This window comes from Diceros bicornis, chromosome 20 (assembly GCF_020826845.1).
Source record: "Diceros bicornis minor isolate mBicDic1 chromosome 20, mDicBic1.mat.cur, whole genome shotgun sequence".
Taxonomy (NCBI): Eukaryota; Metazoa; Chordata; class Mammalia; order Perissodactyla; family Rhinocerotidae; genus Diceros; species Diceros bicornis.
The window spans coordinates 61,042,453-61,066,072 of NC_080759.1; the positions used below are offsets into that span (position 1 = coordinate 61,042,453).

The following is a 23,620-nucleotide window of genomic DNA, read 5'->3' on the forward strand; positions in this document are numbered from 1 at the left end:
GGTACTGGTACAAAAACAGACACACAGATCAATGGAACAGAATTGAAAGCCCAGAAATAAAACCACACATATACGGACAGCTAATTTTCGACAAAGGTGCTAAGAACACACAATGGAGAAAGGAAAGTCTCTTCAATAAACGGTGTTGGGAAAACTGGACAGCCACATGCAAAAGAATGAAAGTGGACCATCTGCTATCGCCATTCACAAAAATTAACTCAAAATGGATCAAAGACCTGAAGGTGAGACCTGAAACTATAAAACTCATAGAAGAAAATATAGGCAACACACTATTTGACATTGGTCATAAAGGAATCTCTTCGGATGACATGCCTACCCAGACTAGGGAAACTGAAGAAAAAATAAACAAGTGGGACTTGATCAGATTAAAGAGCTTCTATAAGACAAACGAAACCAGAATCAAGATGAACAGACAACCCACCAGCTGGGAGAGAATATTTGCAAAACATACATCTGGCAAGGGGTTGATCTCCATAATATATAAAGAACTCACACAACTGAACAACAAAAAAACAAACAACCCGATCAAAAAATGGGCAGAGGAAATGAATAGACACTTCTCCAAAGAAGATATACAGATGGCCAATAGGCACATGAAAAGATGTTTAACATCACTAATCATCAGGGAAATGCAAATCAAAACAACACTAAGATAGCACCTCACGCCTGTTAGAATGGCTATAATCACCAAGACAAAAAACAACAAATGTTGGAGAGGATGTGGAGAAACAGGAACCCTCATACACAGCTGGTGGGAATGCAAACTCATGCAGCATCTATGGAAAATGGTATGGAGAATCCTCAAAGACTTAAAAATAGAGATGCCCTATGACCCAGCCATCCCACTACTGGGAATCTATCCAACAAACCTGAAATCAACAATCCAAAGAGGCTTATGCACCCCTATGTTCATTGCAGCATTATTCACCACAGCCAAGAAGTGGAAGCAACCTAAATGTCCCTCGACTGACGACTAGATCAAGAAAATGTGGTATATATATACAATGGAATACTACTCAGCCATAAAAAAACAAAATTGTCCCATTTGCAACAACATGGATGGGCCTGGAGGATATTATGTTAAGTGAGGTTAGCCAGAAGGAGAAAGACAAACACTGTAGGATCTCACTCATATGTGGAATATAAACCAACACATGGACAGAGAAAACTGTATTGTGGTTACCAGGGGCTATGGGGGTGAGGGGTGGGCACAAGGGGTGAAGGGAGACATATATATGGTGATGGACAAACAAAAATGTACAACCCAAAATTTCACAATGTTAAAAACTATTAAAACATCAATAAAATAAAAAAGTAGAGTATTCCCACATATTTGGTCATTAATAATTACACTTTAATAATACATTTAAAACTGAACAGTAACAAAAATACAACCTATCAAAATTAGGGGGATGTGGCTAGAGCAGAATTAGAGTGAAATCTATAGCATTAAATACTTACGAAAAGAAGAAAAGCTGAAAATTAACACAATAAAACATCCACCTCAAGATATTAGAAAAAGAACAGCAAAAAGAACAGCAAGAATGTAGAAACAGAAAGTATTGAGCAGAAATTAATCACACAGAAACCGACATACAACCAAGTGCATCGGTAAGCTGAAGATCACTAAAACACAAGAATAGTTGATGAACCTCTGGTGAAACGCAGCCAGAAAGAAAAAGCCACACACAACCCTCAAGAAGGAGAGGAGAAATCACCGCAGACCCTAAAACACTGACAAGCTCTCAGGAAAACACTTGCAACGACTTTATGCCAGTAACTTCAAAAATCTAGGTAAAATAGTCAAATTCTAGGGAAAAAATACAACCTGCCAAAACCAGCTGAAGAAAGGCGAACATCCCGTAACCATCACAGAGGATGAAGTCTGCAGGCGCCTCTCCTCCCACAAGAGACCCAGGCCAAGGACCCTCCCCAGAGTCCTCTCGGGAAACACTACTCCAATCCTGTCCCTGCTGTTCCAGGGCACAGAAAGTGTGGGGACCCCAGTCCAGGTGGGCAACACCCTCACCTACGACCCCAGGACAGATGAGAAAAGGAATATTTAAAAAGCCTCATTCCTAAACTCAGGTGTAGAAGTTACAAACCACACACGAGGTGCGAACCTGACACCACAGCCTCTCCAAGGCCTGGTTTCACTTTAGAAAAAGCAGTGTTAACTCACCATATCCAACACTTAATCGAAAAAAGCATGGATTCCAACAGACAAAGGAAAAGCATTTGGTGAAACTGAACATCCACATAATTTTAAAATCTTGGCAAATTAGAGATAGGAGGCCCATCTGCCACCTGTAGCTCTGCCTGGGGGCCTCGTCTCCCACCAGGCTGCCCTCCTCGGTGGTCCCGCCCACACTGGCGCTGGCTCTGAGAGCTCCTCGCCTGGGCACCTGGGCTGCCTGCCACCCCTCGTGTACGTGTATCCAGTCTCCGGGCCAGGGTTCTTTCCCGGGGCTGGCCCCTGCCCAGCTCAGCTGCAGCTCACACACGATTCTCCAGTTACCTGAAATTAAGGTAGCATCTATTCCCCTCAAGTTTACCTGCTCACTCCACTCCGACGGGAGCTTGGGACTCCTTCCACCTCTCCACCCACCCTATCTGAGACCTCAGGATCCCTGGCCTCCTCCCCCCGCCCACTCCTCACTCCCACCCTTGCTCAAACCTAGTGCCCAGGTCCCTCATCTGACTGCCCCTGACGTGTAGTTTCTACTTGACGAGCCTTCATGATAACCCACCGTGCCCCTGAGCTGCACCCATTTGGTGTGAACTGGTCACACAAACCACACGCCCTGACTCACGGCCCCCCAGGACTGGGCTGGGTCCGCTGGTCCCCGACAGGTCCAGGAGTGGCCCTCTGGATCCTCCACACCACAGAGCAGTCGTCTTGGGAAGGGTGAGTTTACTCTGCTTGTGCACAGGACTCCAGACTATTCTAGACTACGGCCCTATCTCACCGTCTTCCAGTATTGAGGATAGAAAGCTGGACACCCTTCTGGTAACTTTCCCTTTATCATTACTTGTTCTTTGTCAGGAAGCTTAAACAGTTTTCTTTTCTCTAGACTCTAAAGTTTGGAGCTTAATTAATTTATTTTTTATAATCACAATACATCTAGTTGTGTCTTTTCTCACCAATTTTGCTGAGAACTTGGTGTGCCCTTGTGATGTGTAGGTTTTCCTTTAGCTCTGGAAATTGTCTTCCTCCATTTACTTACTGCCTTACCTTGCATCGGTTCCCTCACTGCCCCTCCTGGAATCCCCATTACTCACATACCAGGACTCACAGCTCATTCTAACAAGCCTCCTTTCTCCTCCCTCATAATTCCTATTTTTATTTGTGTGTTAAAATACAAAATAATCATGACTCTTTTAAATATGCAGATTCTTAATTTGGCCCATATGTGACTGTTACTACCTTCAAATGGATACTTAAATTCTTGGATTTTAAAACACTGTATTTCAACCCAAAGCTCAGGATGGAAGGAAAGTGTAACTCTGCAGTAAGTGACAGGAGGGAGCACACGTTTCCAGTCAGAGCTGAGGCCAAGTCCAGCGCCAGCCCCCGTGGAAGACCCCTAGGCTCTCTGAACCTCCATTTTGTCTGCAAAACAAGTGAAGTCACTATCTCTTCTCTTCCCTTCATTTCTGTCAGCTGCCGGGTGTGGTCACATGGATAAGGGATGTGCTACAGAAGCATGTGGCACACGCCCCACAGGGACGCTGCTGTAGTCCACATCTCTAAGTGAACGTTCATGAAAGACACAAACCATGAAGCACCATCCCTGATAACAACGCCCTTTATTCAGCACTAGGAACGCCCGGTGCACAGCACCAGGGTCTTCACCTGTTTTATTTACCAGGGAAACGCTCACACGCACCACCTCCCAGGACTGTGCACGATCGCTCAGTGATGGTGCTGCTTGAACTGGAGTCCACAATAGCCACATGTCCCGGTTTTTGTTTCTTTGTCCTGAAAAAATTCAAAAGGAGAAATGTCATATTTCCATGCTCTACTTCAAATCTACACACACTTAGACGTTAGACACTGAAAGTGGGCACAAAGCCTGAAATACACTGTCAACTAGAAACGCCTTAAAAAGTCTGAGGTTCCTACTGACGAGGAACTGTGACTGTGCCAAAGGCCTGGGGTCTAGTTCTGGTCCCACCTCGCCTCACCAGGAGCCTCAGGCTCCTGCCCTGGGACACGCAAGAACACAAACTGTCAGCACAGCAGCCACCACTGGCCCCTCGTTCGATCCCCATCTGCTGTCCCAGCCCGGGAGAGCCAAGGTCCACCCTGAGCACAGACCCCAGTGGACTGGCGTGGAGGGTTGCAGAGCAGAGCTCCCCCCATGGGGCTGCGGTCCAGGCACGCTCATGCCACAAGCAGAAGGAGCCACAGTGGGTCCTGCCAACTCCCTTCCTTTCCTACACGCCACATGCACACCGGAGCTTCATCCCGTGGCCTCCTCCTCGGCTCTAAACTCTCGTGAACTTTCCTTCTTCTCTAAGGCTCTGGGTGTGTGTCATCAACGGACGTAAAAGTGACAGAGGCACCAAAACGATGGCTCCGGGGAAGGACAGACGCCCACGTGTTTGAGAGGAAAGTGGACTAGGTGCATTGTGCGGCACGTCACGGTTGGAAAGGCGCCCTGGATACGCCACTTTACTCAGTCCCTGTCGTATGGTTTGTAGGCAACATTAAGGGGAGAACGTGCGGTCAAAGTGAGCATGGCAGGGCCACCTTGAGGGCAGGGTCAGAACCGGGCAGACATGCGTGGGCCGGGGCTGGCAGGCACATTACCAGGTTGATGTACACTCTGGGGTGGCCGAGAGCCCCCCCGCCGCCATCGCAGGCTATCACGCGGCTCTCCACTTCACTCACGGGCTGCTCTGCTATCAGATCAATGGCGAAGTTCTCGTTCACCTGAACAAGACAAGAAAACTCATACCGACAAGGACAAAAACCTGGTGATTTCATGACATTTAAATTTATGGAGACAACCCCCGACACACTCGTGCACTGCCAGCACAGGCACGTTCTATACGCTGTCATTTAAATACTGTCATTGTAGAACTTCAACACACAAATAATTTAACTTAATTCATGTGAACACACACACACGTAGCTTCTCATGTGGATACAACTTCAAACTTACAGAAATGTTGCAAGAATGAGAATAGTACAAACAATTCTCATTTGTCCTTACCTGGGTTCCCCGAATGCTACTATTCTGCGCGTTTATCATTTGCCCTCTCCTCTCCCTGCCCCCTCTCTCCTCTCCACACACACTTTCCTAGCTCTGTCCGCTGGCGCCTCAGCACACCTGAATGGTCTTAGCATGCGTCTGCATCACGGGCGAGAACAGCTGAGCCAGGTCAGTCCCAGCAGACCAGGCCACGAGGCGTCCAGCCCCACGTGCCCAGAATCCCCCCTGCCCCAGAGAGGCCTACTGCCTGAGGGAAGGCAAGGAAACAGATGAGGCACAGATAAACCTTCGCAAATAAGGGGGGACCATTTAATTTTGGTAAAACTTGAAAATAAGTTAAAAAGCACCATTGACCTCAGCTAACTGCTTTTCTAAAGCCAGCTAACTGTCCAGAAGACACAATCCAGCATGACTGAGCCCGTCACACTCTCCCAGAGAGAAGGCTTAGTCTGCTATCACCAGAATCTGATGCCCTGACCCCACGGAACGTGGACGACATCTGAAAAGGTTTAACTATTTTTAAAAAGCTTTGCCAGTTGCAGATGATGATTTTGCAAAGCTTTCCCTTAAAGTTCTACTTCCAGAAGCTGTGCAGTGCGGCCGCGCCATCTCACAGGCTCCTGTAGGTGCACACGAGGTGCTGCACGGAGCCGGGCTCGCTGCCCCCCGACAGCAGGACCTGACAGCAGGACCTCACAGCGGCCGCAGTGAGGGCGGGCCTCTCCCCTCTGCTGCAGATGAGCTGGCGCCAGACAAATGAAGGCGCGTGTGTAAATAAGACAGTGTCTACCCAAGTGACAAACGTGTCACAAAGCCACACTAACCAACCCCCAGGCCCCATCACGCAGTCAGAGACCGGCCCTCTCCTGTGGGAAGGGCAGCTGATGCCTGAGACTGAGACTGAGACTGACACGGGACTGCCCCGCCACTCACAGCTTCAGCTCCCACGACTATCGTCTCCCTCCCGGGACTGGGGTCACCCGCAGGAACAGAGGGCCCAGGAGGGAACCTGCCGCTCACGACACCCGACCTCGTGCCCGCCTTCCGATTCCAGGTTAAAACTCGGGCTCCACATGCTGCCCTCACCGGGGAAAGGACAGGAGAAGGAGCGAGCTCTGCTGGACTTTATGAGGGAGTGAATGCAGAAAAGCGTCCACTGTCCCACGCACTCCTGTGAGCCGTAAATGTGGTGTTCTCTTAAGCACATGGGTGTCATACACCCTGAATTGTCCAACCTCTGTAAAAATCATTTCTTCACACGTCACTAACAGAAAAAATGTGAAAACACCTTTTTATTTACCTCTTGATCAACTGATCTGGGCATAAAGATATTTAGGTTTAAATTCATTTGTCAGTAAGCTGTTCTTATTTTTCTTTTAACTTATGTTTTTGGGAGTGACAATTCCTTATGGAAAGTTTACTCCCTTATGTCAAACTGAGATTAAACCCATTAAATATAAAATATATGATTCTACGAAATAATATTAAAACTAGTAAAAAAGGAAATAATAACCCAGTTGAATGATAATGTTCTGTAAAATATTGACCCTGTTAAAGGAAATTTACAACTTTAAAATAACTAAAAGCCTCAGGTCAATTATTTAGACTATCAGGTATTTTTAACACTAATACTAATTATATTTAGCCAAACATACATGTGTACACACACGTATATAATTTTTAAATCACAGTAAAAACTGAAGTTTTCATCCAAAGTAATTTTTAAACTAAGTTTGTAGAAAATGCTCAAAAACAGCACGTGGGCTCTTTGAGGTGTTCAGAGCCCTTTGGGGTGATGGAGTCCAGGGGCAAACCAGCCAGTGCTGAGGAGGAGAATGCGCTCAGACCTGGGGACAGGCGGGGGACGGGTGGGAAGTCGCATGGGCCCATGAGGGAGGGATCAAAACGCACGCCCCACGGCTCCTTGTCCCGCCACCAGTGCCTGCACCTTGGGGTCTGTGAACTAGGTCTCAAGTATGTCCCTCTGGGTCTGGGGGTAAACCTCTCTCTCTCACAGTCCACACCCTTCTAAAGGAGGCAAAGACCTGCAGTTCCCATTCATCCCAAAGCTTTATTCTACAGCCTGAATGGTTCCTCTCAGGACAGAGAGGACACACCTGGGAAGGGACAGTGGGAAGGTGAGCGTGAAGAAGCAGGGAGCCATGGAATCGCTTCAGAAGAGCCGGCAACCGGGCAACCACAACCCCCAAGTCTCCACACATGCCCTACCCGGCCCAGTATGCTTCTTCAAAGAGACAGCCCGACAGTCCCGGGCAACCTTCTCCTTGAACGCTTCACAGAGCGGCGTCAAGACGGATCCTGAAAAGAAATCGCACGCAGAACTCTGCTGATGGAGTTCTCGTGCCCACGTCACCAACAAGATCCACAAACACAGGATGGGCTGTGACCACAGAAGTGGAGTCTCGCTGGAGGGAGCAGTCGCCCCGAGGTCAACTTCCCTCTCTAAGGAGGACGACTCACCCTGACGGACGGCTGGGGCCTCGCAGCACTAAGCCGACCCGAGTACACTGCCTTCCGTCTGGAGCTCTCGGCACCAGCCAGCACACCACGCAGGGACCTTCTTTCAGGCTCTTCATCCTGGTGACCCTCCCTCCCCTGGTTCCGGGTGGTGACCACTTCCCACAACTATCAACCCCTGGGTCCCGCCCCATCCCTTGGGCTCTTTTAGCTTCCTTACACCTCGTGAGCATGCGTGTGTGTGTGCACGTACATGTGTGCACACTAAAGCCAACACGATTCAGACAGCAACACCCTGACGTGCCAGTGTCAGAGTGGTCAACATGATGGAACTTGCCGGAAGTCTGGCTCTGCTCCCGATCCTGGGTGATGACCAACAGGATCTCCCCAAGCCTCTGCACGCGCAGTGTGGGCCTCAGCCTCAGTGGAGAAGTCACTTCACTACACGTGTGTGGTCTGCCTTGCTGTCTCCCAGCAGAAACAAGGCCGGATCGCGATGGCTCCAAAGCCCTCAGAGAAGAGCCGGGGTTAGCCCCGTGCCCGGGCCGGAGGGCACTTCATAGTCACCACACTCAGTTTATTCCTCCCATTCACAAAGTCTGCCACTCTTCTCAAAGTGACACGTTTCATGTTATACTAACAAACGAGCAGGTAAGGTGACATCAGCACCACGGGAAATCACTCCACAAGTCGATGGAGGTTTGCACCTTAAAGTTGCTACTAAAGAAGAGGGGCCCAGGAGGTGACGTTGCAGGGTCACAACCGGACTCACCTGCCAGCCCGGGTCTGAGGCAGGCAGACTCTGCAGGACACCCTCCCCTCTGACTGATGCCTGGGTCTTGGGCCTGGGTCTTGGGTCAGGGAGCGAGCCTTCGCTGCTCCCACAGCAGAGGCCTGGTGGTCAGAGTCCTGAGGGACAGGGACGTGGAGGGCAGCACAGAGCCGCGCTCAACGGGTCTTGCCCTCCTGGTGTTTGGGGCTGTCTGCCCAATCGTTTATCTTCAAAAACCACAAATGAAGCCTGCCCCAGTAACAGTGACGCTGGGAGCCGAAGAGTAACAACAAACGTTCACTGGTGGCTCCCCTGGGACATGCGCTGCTCTAAACGCCTTCCTTGTCTACACTGACTCGGCACCCATGGCCCTACGAGGCAGGCAGCAGCCAGGGGCTGATCGGATCTGGACACAGCCAGGCAGGCGACCCGGAGCCCAGCTTGTAACCACAGACGTCTCGCAGGTGCTGGCAATAGACCCCAGCTCTGAGGGTACGCAGAGCATTACTATTATTGTTGTCGCTGTTATTACCACCATGACTGCCACTCCTCACTGTGCTCACTTGTCTACACCACCCGTCCATCAGAGGACAGGAAACACTGGCTTTTAATTTTACTTGTATGACCACAAAGGAATGAAAATATTCCTACAGCCTGTGGAGGGGTATCCGGTCAGTTCTGGCCGCTCCCTCCCTCAGGTGGCTCAGGACCGCAGCAGGTCTGACTTCTGTCCCCTGCTTGAGGGGAGGGGCTGGGTGGCATGTTCTTCCGCACGTGAGCATCTCCTGGGGAAGGCCCGTCACAGGCCCAGGGGCCACAGAGTTCTTTGCAGACATGCTGCAAACCAAGTCAGGCACCTCTGGTCAAAACTGGCCAAGAGCCACGTGTAGAAACTTCCCATTTTTCCTGCAGAGGCCGGCTCAACTATCTAGCTTCCTGCTATCCTTGTTCTTCAGATTAAGTTCAGATTCCATTTACTTCTTAAAATACAACTCAACCAAACGACATGGACAGTAAGATCAGTGGCTGTTGGGGTCTGGATGGGGGAGGGATGAACAAGCAGGGCACAGGGATTGTCAGGGCACTGAAATGGTGAAACTCTTCTGTCTGATACTATAATGGTGGACGAACATCATCCATTTGTCAAAACCCACAGAATGTACAATACAAAGAGTGACCTCTCATGTAACTATGGACTTGCATTAACAATAATGTATCAATACTCATCAAGTGTTCAAATCGATCAATTGCAACAAATATAGCACACTCTGGCAAGAGTTAATAATAGGGGAACTGTGCTACTGGGAGAGAGAACTCTTTGTACTCTCTGTGCAATTTTTCGGTATACTTAAAAGTTTTCTAAAACAACGTCTCAGAAACCAAAAAAATTTAAATACTACTAAACGCTAAATTTCAGTTGAAAGAATGAAAACCAGAGCAGGCTGCCACCTGATCGTTACAGACATGCTGCACACCCTTACAACGCGAAGATGTGCCCCCAGGCGCTCATGAACTAGCCCCAGGGGCCCCGGGCCGGCATGGGGGTTAAGGTTAAGGATCACGGCCCGACAGGACCCAGGTGAGCTGACGGTCAGAGAGAGGCGACACTGTCAGCACTGCCTCCTCGTTCCCTTTGTTGGCTCCGCTGACTCTGTTTGATTCTGTTTTGAAGTTGTCCCCTACCATGGCAATCAGAAACCAGGCACCACAGGGAGAATTTCCAGCAAAGAGGACCCAGGTGCTTGCTAAGGCACCAGAGCTGAGCTAGGGAGCTGGGGGCAGGCTGCAGGGACGACCCCAGGGCTCCATCCAGGCACTGAACTCTGTGTCCACCGCCCTGCCCCACGACACCCTCAAAGAGAGAATGTGACATCCAGCCTCAGGTGCCGTGGACACGGCACCTCTGCTGGGAGAAACCGTCCCGTTGCCACGATCATGGGGCCTGCTCACGCTCACAGGGCCTGCTCACGCTCACTAATCAATCACTCAGGGCGCTCTTTCCCACTGAACCTGGAGCAGGTTCTCAACCCAACAGTAAAGCAGCCAGTCAACTGGCAAAACACAAACTTACTGCCACCCATTCATCAGACCAACCAGCAGTGAAGGGGCTGAATTTAGAGGACACGAATTTATAAGGAGCCAATTCACGAGGTAAGCTGCTCTGCAAATGCTCTGTAGCTTGGGAACAGAAGTAGAAAATCAAAAACTGGGAATGGACAATGTCACCAAGATCAAAGGGGAGAGGAGACAAGATTTAGGGTCAGCGGAGTCATAGCGAGAAGAATCGACGGACTGAAGGGAAGGAGCAACTCAAGGAGGCTACGAGGAATGTCTGACCCACGTGCGTGAGACTCAGGAGCAGCAGGTACGGGTGAGAGTAGCTAGGAAGAAAACGGGCTTCCGCAGGCAGCCTGTCGACCTTCTGTTTCCCGCAGTCACACTCACACTGCTTGAACTAACTGGTCTTTAAACCCACTCGGGGAAGAATAATTCTCTGCATTTTCAGTTTATCAGTGTAAGTCCCTGTAGGAACGCAAGCTCATCTACTTGGCGAGAAGTATGAACGGCATACCCCAAAAGGTGACTGAAAGAGTAATTTAAAAAAGTTGACAGGACTTATTTAATCTGAGGGTCTCAGGAGTACAGGGCACAGAGATGAAGGAAAAGACCACTCCCACTTACTTATAAACCAGAACGACGCATGCGAGTTAGTTATTTCAGGGGAATAACAAGACAAACCAGAAATAGACACCTTTAGAAGTAATGCAGAATTCCCGAGCTTCTAGGGTGCTCACGATTTGGGGAGAATTCTCTTAAATCTTAAGTATTCACGTTTATTTCTTGTTAGTTACCTGAAAGTCCCATGAAAGCTGGCCCGTCTTGCACTCACCTCCTTCTGACGCCCCACAAACCGAATCCTCCTATAGTCTTGCTCATCGTAAACCTGAAAAGACAGGACCACGCGACTTCACAACCCGGTTCTGGAGCCGGCCAACAGTACCGACCGCAGACGTCAGGGGGACGCGCTTTCCTGACGTCTGGGCCGCTCGGGAGGGACACACGAGGGCAGGGGACCCTGAGCGGACGCCCGTGAGGACCGGACAGGTTCGGGGAGCCGCCCGGCCGCCCCAGGTGGGAGCGTTCTCCGCCCGGGGGGTTACCTGGCCGGTGTGCGTGACCTTCTCCCCGGTCGGCGAGGTCCGCACCCCGAAGCACCTGGTGCCCCCGGGCAGGCTCAGCGCCGCCCCTCCGCCACGGCGCAGCAGCCGGAGGAAGGTCACTGCCGCCGCCATCTTGCGGGCTGACCCTTGACCCGACGTGCCGAGCGCCCACGCATGCGCACAGCTTCCGCAGGGCCCCGCGCGGCCGTGACCTATCTCGCGCCGGGGAGACGCGCACGCGCGCTGCGGTCGGGCAGGTGAGGCGGCAGGTTCCGGGTCAGCTGGCATAACGGGAAAAGTGGCACTCAATTTTAGCGCTTAGGGGCTGCTCTGTCATCCTTACCAGAGGGAGGGCGGGAGAGGATGGAAAGTGAAGATGTATTCTTTACACTCGATAGTAATCGATAGTCATGGGGGTCTCATAGCGAATGTTTTTATTGCGGAAGGGCCCTTAATCAGAGAGGAAACTGGCAGTACATTCACGTTGCGGGGTGCGCATTTCTGTGTGGCGCGGGGACAGCGGGTTTGGGGACTTCTGCAGCAGAGCCCAATGAAGCTAGCTAATTGTAGAGCGCACTCGATGTCACCTCATACCCCCCGCAGACCAGCCCCCAAAGGCCCGCTGCCCTACAGCTCACCTGGGCAGGACGCGGCTCGCGGTCCCGGCGCCCCCATCTCCTGCCTCCTCTAAACTGCCTGTGCAGAGACCCATCGGGAGGGTCAGCTCACGCGGCGCCAGCCCCCGGATGGGCGGTGGGCGCGGGGGGCAGGCTCAGAGCTCAGAGCTGGTGGCGGCGCGTACCCACAGCCTGGACTCCGGGGAGGTGGAGGCAGGAGAGGTGATGAGAGGCGCCATGCACTGAAAACCTCTCGAAACGTAAAGGTGCCCACGGACGGGTGCTCAGAGGCGGCCCGGAGCTCACCTGGGCAGGTGCAAGAGCGAGCTGCGGTGTCGGCGGGCGCGCGGGTGTCCCGTCTGCAGCTTGCCTTCGTGTGCACGGATGGCAGATGGGGGGTTCGCGGACACATCGACGGAAAGGCAGGCGTGGCGAGTTAATTGTGGAATCTGGGTGGTGGGTATATATGGATGTTCGCCGTAAACGTCTTCCAACTTTTCTCTCCGTTTGAAAATTTTCATAATAGAATTTTGGAAGGGAAAAAAAAAAAAGAGTAACTGGAACCAGTTAGGTCCGCTGTCCATTTCCACTTGTTTCCCTGAGCCTCGTCACATTTCTCCAGGGTATCCGTTAATGCAAGCATGCGGTTTTTCTAGATTTTGTTTGGACGTTGGTATTTGTCCGTTTTTAAAAATGTCTAATTGGTCGTGATTTCTTTTTCATTCTAGATATCCATTTTCGTTTCCATTTTCGCATCCCCTCCTAGAAGGACCCCCCAAACCGTAGGCGCCCCGTGGCGGGGAGCGTCCCTGGCTGGGGGCGCGGTAGCCCCGGGAGAGGAAGACTGCGGGTGGGGAGGGGGCCAGGCGCCCTCGGGCTCCCGCGGCCACGTGGCTCCACTTCTGCGCCGGGCACTCCGACGCCGTCACGTGACCCTGCCGCCATATTTCTTTCTGGCAGACACTCGGAGTACCTGCCCCATGGCGTCTCCGCCACACGACGCAGGCGCGGGCGCAGGCGCGAGGTGAAGCGTGCTGCCGGCCGCCCCGGCGGCTTCTTCCCAGGTCAGGGGTCCCGGGAGTCCCCAAAAGCTGAGGACCGGGAGGCGGTGGGGCGCGGGGACTTTGGACTCCCCTGAAGCTGCTGGCCCGGTCGGGGCTGCAGGAGGGGCGGCCGAGGACCCTCGGCTTCAGTTTCCCCGGGTGGGCCGGGTCGGAGGTCGCGGGCGAGGGTTGGGGGTCTCGGGCACTGAGGGGGACGGGGGCGGTCGGTCCTTCGGCCCGGGCTGCGGGTCTGTCCGGCGGGCGCCCTGACCTCGCGGGCGGTGGGCCGGCCGGGCGACCCTCGGGGTGGGGGGTCGGCGGGGTCACCTCGCTGCCCGGTCCTCCCGGTGGGGCTGACCCGGCGCCCCCGCGCGCAGTGGCCCCTCCGGAAGTGCGGCCGCCCGCGTTCTGAAGGCGGCTCCCCAGGGGCCGTCGGTCCGTGTCGGGCACTCCCGGGGCCCCGTGCCCTCTGCTCCCAGACCAGGCGGCTGTCCCGCGTCCTGTCCTGCATGAAGCCCGAAAGGGGTCGGGGCGCACGGAGGGCCGGGGTCTGCTGCTCGCGGCTGGTGCGGCGACCGCACGTGTGAGGATGGGGACCCCCCCCTCCACACGGGGCCCAGGGCAGGGGGCCGGGCTTAGCCGCTGCCTTCTTACCGCGCAGGGCGGGTCAGCTAACCCCCGACCGGGTGTAATGAGTTCAGAGGGAGGGCCGTGGGCGCGGTTGGGGCCTCGCGTCCTCGTTCGCGCCTCCACGAGGGGCGGTGAGTGCAGCGCCTCCCTGGTCCTCCTGTTCTGGCACAGGGGGCTGAGGACTGCGGTCGTGAACCCAGGGGGTTGACTCTGCGGCTGGTAAGCGGGAGCCCCCGACCCCACTGCCCTGTGTTCCTCAGCCACAGTGAAGGAGGGAGAAGGAAGTTGGAGATAGTGGGCAGACGTGCAGAAGAAGCTATAACGCTTTTCTTTCCTCCGTAGATTCAGCCACAACATGGCAGCTGTCTTTATGAGGAGGATGGTGGTCTCCGCCGTGTGCCCTCTCCTGCGTCTGAGCCCCTGCACAGCGGAACCGCGCGCGCTCTCCACGCTCCTGCTGGGACCCCTTGGTGCTGCAGTCCCGGTTGGGGCGAAGCCCAGCGCAGCCGTGGCCTCGCTTCTGTCCAGTCGCCTCGCGCCGATCCTGCCCCCTGCTCTGGGGTTCAAGACCAAGGGCGTCATTAAGAAGCGCTGCAAGGACTGTTACAAGGTGAAGAGGCGCGGGCGGTGGTTCATCTACTGCAAAACCAACCCGAAGCACAAGCAGAGGCAGATGTAGCTCCTTTGGCTGCGAATAATGTGCAAAAGTGTATTATTTGCTTGGGAGACGGTGTTACCTTACTGAAAGAAAAATAAAGTGTAAAAGTTCTGTGGTCTAATGTGTTGACCTTCAGGTTCTGTTGGCCCTGCCCAGGCACCTCAGCTCTGTAGAGCAGCCCAGATCCAGGCCAGCCAGAGCCCAACAGGGAAACGAATCATTTTTATCTTCTGTGCAATGTGTTTGTGCCCGAGCCAGAGAACAGAAGATAGGATGGAGGGAAAGCTGGTTTTGTCCCCAACATCAGAGTGCAAGTTCTTTAGAAAGAACTAGATTCTATCTGAAAGGCCATCCTGTGGGTGCCTCTCAGCCCCGTGTCTGCATTCGCCCATACTGCTTCGATTACCTGGATGAAACTTGTCTCAACATTCTTGAGGATGAGCACGAAGGGCCTTGATAGCAATCTTTAAATCAAGGAAAGTTGAATTGTTTATATATAAAGGTATTTTGGTTATCAATTAAATATGTTTGTCATGCTTGGTCTGCAGCATCAGTGCAGATGTATGTGCACACGTGTGCGTACATGTGTACATGTGTTCATGTATGTATTTGTGATGGGTGCATGTGTGTGTACATGTGTGATGTGTGTGCGTGTGCACATGTCCCCACCCAAGGGTGTGTACTGAGTCAGCAGAGCTGCCATGGTGACCCTCTACAGACTGGCCTGGAGCCAGTGGCCCTCGGTGTCCTGTGTCTCCCGTCACAGGTGGTCACCTCACCCACCTGGTTTGAGCACCACACGATGCCCAGATGGCCCTCCCACCAAGGTCACATACTGACACTTGCTGAGTGCCCGATGGAGCCAGGCCCTGCCATGCAGAGAAAAGAGTGTGGAGCCCGCCCTGGCACCCTTCCTGTCCAGGCTGTGGCCGGAGCGGGTTAAATCGGGAAGGATGGTAAAGGGTGGTGAGTGTTAGTGAGCGGGATGTGCAGGGAAGGCCGGGCAGAGGGACCCAGCCTCCTCGGGCCGGGCTGCTCCCTGGGGAGGTTGCATTGAGGCTAACGGCTGAAGGACGAGAGGATGAGGTGCAGGGGTGGCACACGGGCTGGAGGAGCCGAGTGACCCCCAGCACCAGGAGACCTGGGCGATTCCCCAGCACGTAAGGTGGCTCAGTGTGCTACTCAGGCACCGTGCGCACCAGCACGCACCCCAGTCCTGGCCTCAGGGAGCCTGACCACGACCTGCACAAGCACAACCACACTGTAGAGCACAGGGTCAGCTAAGGGGGAAAGATGGAAAGGCCCCTTCGTGGAGCACTGTATCTCGGGAAGAGGTGGCACTCGGCTAGTCCTGCTGGAGACCTTTCTTCCCCTTCACAGCTTAGGGACGCCTAGGCCACCCTGCCCTTTCAGTACAGCCAGGCCTCGTGGAAGCCACAGTGCATAGTAGATTTGCAACAAAATGTGTTTTATTTGAATTGAACTGTGTGAATGGGATTCAGATGTTCTGAGGATAGTAATTTCGTATCTAGGTTTCCGTCCCAGAACTGAAATAGTTCTGTGCCATTAGGAGAAAGTCTCTCCCCCTCAGCCCTGCGGACATTCTGGGCTGGTCGTTCTCTGTCGGGGGCCGTCTTGGGCACTGTGGGGTGTTGAGCAGCATCCCTGGCCCCACCCACTCGATGCCAGGAGCACCTCTACCCCGGGCTGTGACAACCACAGCTGTCTCCAGACACCAACAGATGCCCCCAGGGGGCCCATCCGCCAGGTGAGAACCACCATATTAGGCAGATCGCTCACCTCTTCTGGCCTAGGATTTTCCCAAGGACATGGGACTAGTGTTGCCTGTGTTGTTGTCCTGAGGTGGCAAGGACTGGGATGCAGGTGGTCCATTTGGGAGGTGATTCAGAGCCCAGGTGGGGGAGTGGGGAAGCTGGGACAGAGGAGAGGGGTGAGGTGTGCAGACAAGAGGGCACCTCGGGGCACCAGGCTCCTTCATGCCGGGTCCTCTGAGCACCCATGTGGAATGGGCCCCACCTGTCCTGCCAGGGGAGGGGACAGTTGGGCTGTTTATCCACAGATTCCTGTTACTCATGGTCTAAGGTCACCCTGTTGGGGGCCACATCCCCAGCACTTACAAGCTGCCCAGAGGCGGGGTGAGCAAGCCCCCAGGGCACAGAGAAAGCCCTGTGCAGAGAGCAGAGGGACACAGGGGCTTTAGGGGCAAGCTCATCCAGCTCAGGAGCTGTCCTCTGCAGCTGCTGACCTAGAGGTAGGCAAGGGCTTGGGCGGGGCCCACATCACCTGCCACATGTCCCCCCTGTCTCCTGACACAGTGAGCAATGTATAGAAAATACTGTGGAAAGCAAGAAGCACTGTTTCAGCCCACGTTACTACGATTGTCCGCTCAAGGGGCATGGACTGCAGTCAGCTGGGGACAGCAGTGTGAACAAAGGAAAATAGTCACCACAGGCAGACATCAGAGCATACCGTATTTCCAAGCCCGTCTGCTGAGACATGACAGGATGATGAGGGAATGGGAACAGACCCTCTCCTGGGTGACAGGAGTCACGTGTGCACACAGGTGCATCTTTTCACGAGAAAGCAGGGGTGTGTGTGACTTGAGTCTGACTTGATAGGCCCTCTGTGTCAGGTCTGACGTGATGATGTCATCAGACCTTACAGGGCAACTCTAACCCGCAGAGAAGCAGAGTGGACGTTACAGGCCTCACAGCGTTTCCAGCTCTCCTTCCTCCGGACCTGTGAGGGATTACACTTGCCTGCCCCCTTGAAGTGGGACATGGCTCTGTGATTTGCTTTACCCTATAGAATGTGAGCAGAAGGGATGTTGTTTTTCAGCAGAGACTTAAGATTTGGGGCACGGTTCTCTTTGTCCCTCTCATTCCACAATCACGGGAAGCAATCTTGAGGTGGAGGTGTCCAAAGACCCAAACAGGCTGCAGTGCCGAGCAGCCACTTGGGGACAGTTTCCCTGGCGGCTACCCAGACACACCGTGGGCTGTGTGATCAAGAGGCCCCTTCCGTGGTGTTTAGACAGACCTTAGAGGTGTCGTCACAGCAGCGTGGCGGGCCCGTGCTGACCCATGCAAGGGGAGCTGTGGGGAAAGCAGGGAGGCCCCACACCCGGTCTGGCTCCCGGTTCTGCTTGTTCCTCGGAGTTGGGCCTTGCACCAGAAACTTCCCTGAAGCCTCCTGTTTAAAGGGGGCTGATAGTACCCGCCTACCCTCCAGGTTCTGAGAACCCCAAGGCCAGGTTAGGCAGCCCTGCTTCCTCAGTCATGCTCTGCCCTTAGCGTCTGTCTGCCACAGGGCCTGGTGCATAGAAGGTACTCAGCAAACGATGTGGAACCAATGACGACGCCTCCTGTGAGCAGGCAGCCCCTTATCCTCTCCACCCGCTCAGAGCCCACTCATCCTACAAGGCCACGCCCAGGACATTGCTCCGAAGAACTGGCTGACTGGTCCTGTCCCAGGGACCGAACGCCTCCAGTACGGATGGAGAAGTTTGATGCTGGACTTGTCTAGGTCTCTAGTGGTTTCACACATGAATGAACATGCACACACACGCATGTACACACACATACACTACACACATGTGCCTCTCCTTGTCAGGTAAGTGTGACCGTTTTGCTCGCCTTGAGCTTCTGGCTCTGCGCGGGGCACATAGCACCGTGTCACACATCCGCGTGAGTGAGTCTATGGAGACATTCGAGGTACAGGAGTCAGGGGTGTACTGAAGCAATGAGTCCACAGAACCTGTGGTTACAGCTGACAAGCTGGAATCCTAACAGGGCGTTGATGAATTCCCACCGTCCCTCTTCCCTGGGATTATCAGTCTCCGTTTGATCTGAGGTCACAGCAAGTGTGTTGATCAAACCCTCTTACATCGACTTCCCAAAATCCAGATGGACCAGCATTTATAGCCCAAGATTCCAGCATCACAGAAAAATGTGTTTAGGTCAGGATGCAGCAAACTACAGCCCAGAGGCCAAACCTAGCCCCCTACCCATGTTTGTAAATAAACTTTTATTGTAAAACAGCCATGCTCATTCATTTATGTGTTGTCAGTGCCTCCACAATAGCCATCGTAGTAGTGGGGTAGTTGCAACAAAGACTGTATGGCCTGAAAAACCTGAAATATTTACTACCTGGACTAAATTTGTAGAAAAAGTGTGCCACTCCCTTCTTTAGATCATCCAGTAAGTCCCTTATCTTATCCCGGGATTTGACTTCACCATGACCATAACCTACCATAAACAGTCTGTGGTTTCTCTACCACCCACACAGAGAGAGGGATCTTTGTGTTTGTCTGCACTAGCTACGAACGATAGAAATTGAGATAAAAAGTACTACTTATAGGGGCTGGCCCTGTGGCTTGGCGGTTAAGTGCATGCGCTCTGCTACTGGCAGCCCGGGTTTGGATCCCGGGCGCGCACCGATGCACCGCTTGTCCGGCCATGCTGAGGCCGCGTCCCACATACAGCAACTAGAAGGACGTGCAGCTATGACACAGAACTATCTACTGGGACTTTGGGAGGAAAAAAGGAGGAGGATTGGCAATAGATGTTAGCTCAGAGCCAGTCTTCCTCAGCAAAGAAGAGGAGGATTAGCACGGATGTTAGCTCAGGGCCGATATTCCTCACAAAAAAAAAAAAAAGTACTACTTATAACAGCACTAAAACCATGAAATATTTACACGTCAATCTGACAAAGCTTATGCACGTTCTGTGTACTGAAAATTGCAAAACACGCTGAAAGAATTTTAATAAGATCTAAATAAATATTGAGATACACCATGTTTATCGATTAGAAGACTTGATATTATTGTCAATTTCTCTCCAAAATGGTCTATAGACTCAATACAATCTCAGTGAAAAGCCCAGCAGGAATTTTTGTAGAAAGATGCTATGGTTATTCAAAATTTTATATGGGAAGGCAAAGAGAGTAAATGGCCAGAAGACTTTTGAAAATGAAGGAAAATGTTGGAGGACTCGCAGTCCTGATTTCAGTGCTGACCGTAAAACCACAGCAGTCAAAACACTGCAGCACTGTGGCAGCAGACACACAACACACACGGATCAATAGGAGAGAACAGAGAGTTCAGAAATAGACCCACACCTACGTGGTTCAAGAATTTTCAAAACAGGATTAAAGGCAATTCAGTGAAGAAAGGATAGACTTTTTTAGATATGGAGCTAGGAAAGCAGATTTCCGTATGCACAAAACAAACTTCAACCCATACCTCTTACCGTGCACAAACATTAACTAAAGTTGGATCATAGACCTAAATGTAAAGCCTAATACTATAAAAACTTCTCAAGAAAACATAGAAGGAAATACTTGTGAATTTGGGTTATGAAAGATGTACTAGATATAACACCAAAAGCAAAATCCATAAAAGAAAACATCTGTAAACTAGATTTCATCAAAGTTAATATCTTTTGCTTTTCAAAAGACACTGTTAAGTAAATGAAAGGACAAGCTGAAAACTAGGAGAAAATATTTGCAAAACACTTTTCTGATAAAGGAATGGATCTAGAATATATAAAGAAATCCCAAAACTCAATAATTAGAAAAGAAACAACCCAATTAAAAATGGGCAAAAGACTTGAAGAGACAGTTCACAGGAGGAAATATACTGATGGAAAATAAGCACGTAAAAAAGATGCTCTGCACTAGATTTTGGTGAAAAGCAAACTAAAACCACAATGAGATAGCACTACATACCTTTTAGAATGGTTAAAAAATGCACAAAATCAGGTTCTGGTGAGAATGTGTAGCCATTGTAACTCTCAATGAAAAATAATACAGCCATGTTGGAAAGAGTTTGGCCATTTCTCATCAAGTTAAGTATTCAATTACTTAGCAATCCCACTCCCGGATGTTTGTCCAACAACAAGGACAACTTACGTTCACAGTAAAACCTTTATGGAAATGTTTACAGTGGCTTTATGTATAATTGAAGGAAAAAACCCTCCAACATACTGGAAACAATCCACGTGTACTTCAAGTGGTGAATGGATAAACTAACGGTGGTACATTCTTACAATGGAATACTCAGCAGTAAAAAGGAAAGAACTACTGATACAAATAAAAACATGGATGAACGTCAAATCAATTACGCTGACTGATAGAAGCCTGGACTCAGAGTGCTACATACTTTATGATTCCAATTACATGACGTTATGGAAAAGCCAAAATTGCAGGGGCAGACAAGAGATCTGTTGCCAGGAGGTGGGAGTGCGGAGAAGGGGTTGACTATAAAGGGACATGAAGGAATGATTTTGGGTTATAGAATTGTTCTGCATTTTGATTATGGGAGTGGTTTCATGATTATAAAACTCACAGAACTCTACACTAAAAGTGAGAGTTTTACTTTAAGCAAATTGTACCTCAATAAACCTTGCAAAAATACCCAAACAGAATTTCTAGAGCAAATGAAGCTTCAATAAATAAGACCAAAAAAAAAAACCAGAACTCAGTCATTGAACTGTGGGACAATAGCATTTTAAAAAACCCCTATGAATAGCAGTGGAGCATTGTCTGTCATAGCGCCGGAAGGTGATAAGGTGGCACAGACAGACCGGGCAAGGTTCTGCTCTGCTGGACACAGGGTGGCTAGGAGTCGCAATCAGCTCGATGGCATTAACAACAACAAGCATAAATGGCATTGTAGTCCAAGGGGAGGATGGGTCCAACAAAAACAGTTGAAGAAATCATTATCAAATTGCTAAAAATCAGATAAAGAGAAAAACCTCTTAAATGCAGACAGAGAAAAAAAGACTCATTCCTCATAGAGGGACAAAAGCAAGAATATTAGCAGATTTCTCACAGAGACCATGCAGGCCAGAAGAAAATAAAACCTCTCTAAAGTGCTGGGGAGAACTGTCCATCTAGAAATCTACATCCAGTGAAAATATCTTTCAAAAATGAAGGTGAAAGGCAAAACTCTTTCTGATAAGCAAAACCTGAGAGAATTCAGACAGAAACACAGATTTATACAAAGAGGTGAAGACAGCCGGAAATAGTAACCATTTGGGTAAATGTAAAAGACATTTTTGCCTCATTTAAAAATCCCTTTGAGAGAATTGTTTAGAGAAAAAACAATAGCAATGTACTGCGGTGTTTATAACATATGTGGGACTGAAATAGCACAAAGGATGGGAGTATACTGTTGTAAGGTTCTTACACTAAACATGAAGTCATAAATAGTATTTGAAGGTGGACTGTGATGGTACAGTTGTATACTGTGAACACTAGACCAACCACTAAGAAAATAAAACAAAAAGATATGTAATAGGCCAATAATGAAGAAAATATGAAATATCAAAATCTCCAATTAATTTAAAATAAGGAAACCAAAAGATAAAAAGGAGTAATGTCTTGATGTGATAAATAGAAAATAAAGGTCAAGATTGTAAGTTTAAATTCAACTTTATCAATAATCATGATAAATGATCCAAGTAGCCCAATCAAACAGCAGAGACTGTCAGACTGTATAAAAGAAAAGACTTAAGTATATGCTGTCTATAAGAAATCCATTATTAATGTAAGTCACAGATAAGTTAAAGGATAGAACATGTATCACGCAGGCAATAATCAAAAGAAGCTGTAATGGTTATACTACTGTTGTCAAAGTAGACTTTTGATCGCAACTACTACCAGGTATAATGATAGAGTGGTTAGTTAATCAAGAACAGATAACAATCCTAAATGTCTATGCAACTAATAACAGAGCTTCAAAATACATAAAGCCAATATTTATAGAACTGCAAGGAGAAATAGACAAATCCAAAATTGTGGTTAAAGAAATCAACACTCCTCTCTCAATAATTGATAGAACAAGTAGACAGAAAAATATTAAGGATGCAGAAGACTTGAACAACACCATCACCAACTTAATCTAATTGATATTTATAGAACACTCCCCTTAATGTCAGCAGAACAGGCGTTTTTTCAGGTTCACATGGAACATGCACCAAAACCGACCATATTCTGAGCCCTGCCACCAGGGAAATGCAAATGAGCCTAGATGAGGTACTACAGCAAACCCACCAGAACGTCTAAAATTAACACACCTGTAGTTGGATCTCCGATCCCTCCCCTCCCCCACTCCTGCTTGCTGGAATCACATCCCCAGTAAACTCATTGCACCCTCTTCCGTGACTCAGGCTCCACTCTCGAGGGCAAGCAGAGACACTCGCTCACTGATCTCTAATGCACAGCCACCAAAATCGCAGCAAGAGTGATGATGGAACCTGACAAGCCGCTTCCACATTTGTTCAGAAGATGAAATGTAAACAGATGGCCAAGAGACCTCCTTTATGATGACAATTGGAAGGGGGTCCCTACCAGGTATAAAAACATACTGTACAGGGATAACAGTAAAACAGACAGAGGGACCAGTAGAACTGCATAGATTCAGAAAGAAACCACTCCTTAGATGATCTCTTGGAATGGGATAAAGGCAGCATTTTAAATCAATGGAGAAAGCATAAAGCACGCAATAAATGACAATTATACATCTGTGGGAAAGCTGGCATTCCTCCCATTCCTTCCATACATCAAACGCTGAGGTAAATTTCATACATGTCCAAAAAATAAGCCAAAAAAAGTGGTATGAATTATGAGGAGAATTATGGGAAATTATTTGCACAACCTTAGGGTGGGAAGACCTCCTCTGAAGCAGGAACGGACTCCAGAAGTCAGAAAGGAAGAAACCAACAGGCTGACTTTATCAGGTAAAACTTCGCCCTCCTGGGCCATGAGGGCGCCAGCCACAGACTCGGCCCGTTGGCCCCCGATGGCGTGTGGTGCGTCAGAGGGCAGCTCTGGTTGCTCCCACGCTGCTTCCCCGACATGCCTCCCATGGGGGCTCTGTCTGCTGCATCACTTCCAGGGGTCAAATCACTAACTCATTAAAACTTGTACCAGCACTTCCTTCTCACTGTGTGGCCTCTGCTGGTCAGGGATGGAAGGAAGACCCAATCCCCCCCT

The 23,620-nt window shown here is 50.4% G+C and overlaps 2 protein-coding genes across 3 annotated transcripts; one reads left to right on the top strand and one right to left on the bottom strand.

Moving 5' to 3' along the window:
- Positions 1-3,814: 3,814 nt before the first annotated feature.
- On the bottom strand, positions 3,815-11,801 carry NDUFS6 (NADH:ubiquinone oxidoreductase subunit S6). Its single transcript, XM_058564382.1, has 4 exons — positions 11,655-11,801; positions 11,384-11,437; positions 4,838-4,960; positions 3,815-4,003 (listed from the first exon to the last, which is right to left on the bottom strand). The coding sequence occupies exons 1-4, from the start codon at positions 11,784-11,786 to the stop codon at positions 3,938-3,940; spliced, it is 375 nt and encodes a 124-aa protein (XP_058420365.1). The 5' UTR covers positions 11,787-11,801; the 3' UTR covers positions 3,815-3,937.
- A 1,465-nt stretch (positions 11,802-13,266) lies between these two features.
- Positions 13,267-14,713, top strand: MRPL36 (mitochondrial ribosomal protein L36). 2 transcript variants are annotated; one of them, XM_058564383.1, is made up of 3 exons: positions 13,318-13,335; positions 14,116-14,163; positions 14,287-14,713. In XM_058564383.1, exon 3 carries the CDS (start codon positions 14,300-14,302, stop codon positions 14,621-14,623), a length of 324 nt encoding a protein of 107 aa, XP_058420366.1. In that variant the 5' UTR covers positions 13,318-13,335; positions 14,116-14,163; positions 14,287-14,299; the 3' UTR covers positions 14,624-14,713. The 2 variants fall into 2 exon arrangements, with proteins under 2 accessions (XP_058420367.1, XP_058420366.1); XM_058564384.1 differs by lacking the exon at positions 14,116-14,163 and having other exon boundaries at positions 13,267-13,335.
- Positions 14,714-23,620: the final 8,907 nt, after the last annotated feature.

Coding starts and splice junctions, on each gene's coding strand:
- NDUFS6 (XM_058564382.1), bottom strand. CDS start 11,786: ATGGCGGCGGCAGTGACCTTCCTCCGGCTGCTGCGCCGTGGCGGAGGG. Junction 11,438..11,654: donor AGGTCACGCACACCGGCCAG/GTAACCCCCCGG, acceptor CTGTCTTTTCAG/GTTTACGATGAGCAAGACTA. Junction 4,004..4,837: donor CCAGAGTGTACATCAACCTG/GTAATGTGCCTG, acceptor GAATTTTTTCAG/GACAAAGAAACAAAAACCGG.
- MRPL36 (XM_058564384.1), top strand. CDS start 14,300: ATGGCAGCTGTCTTTATGAGGAGGATGGTGGTCTCCGCCGTGTGCCCT.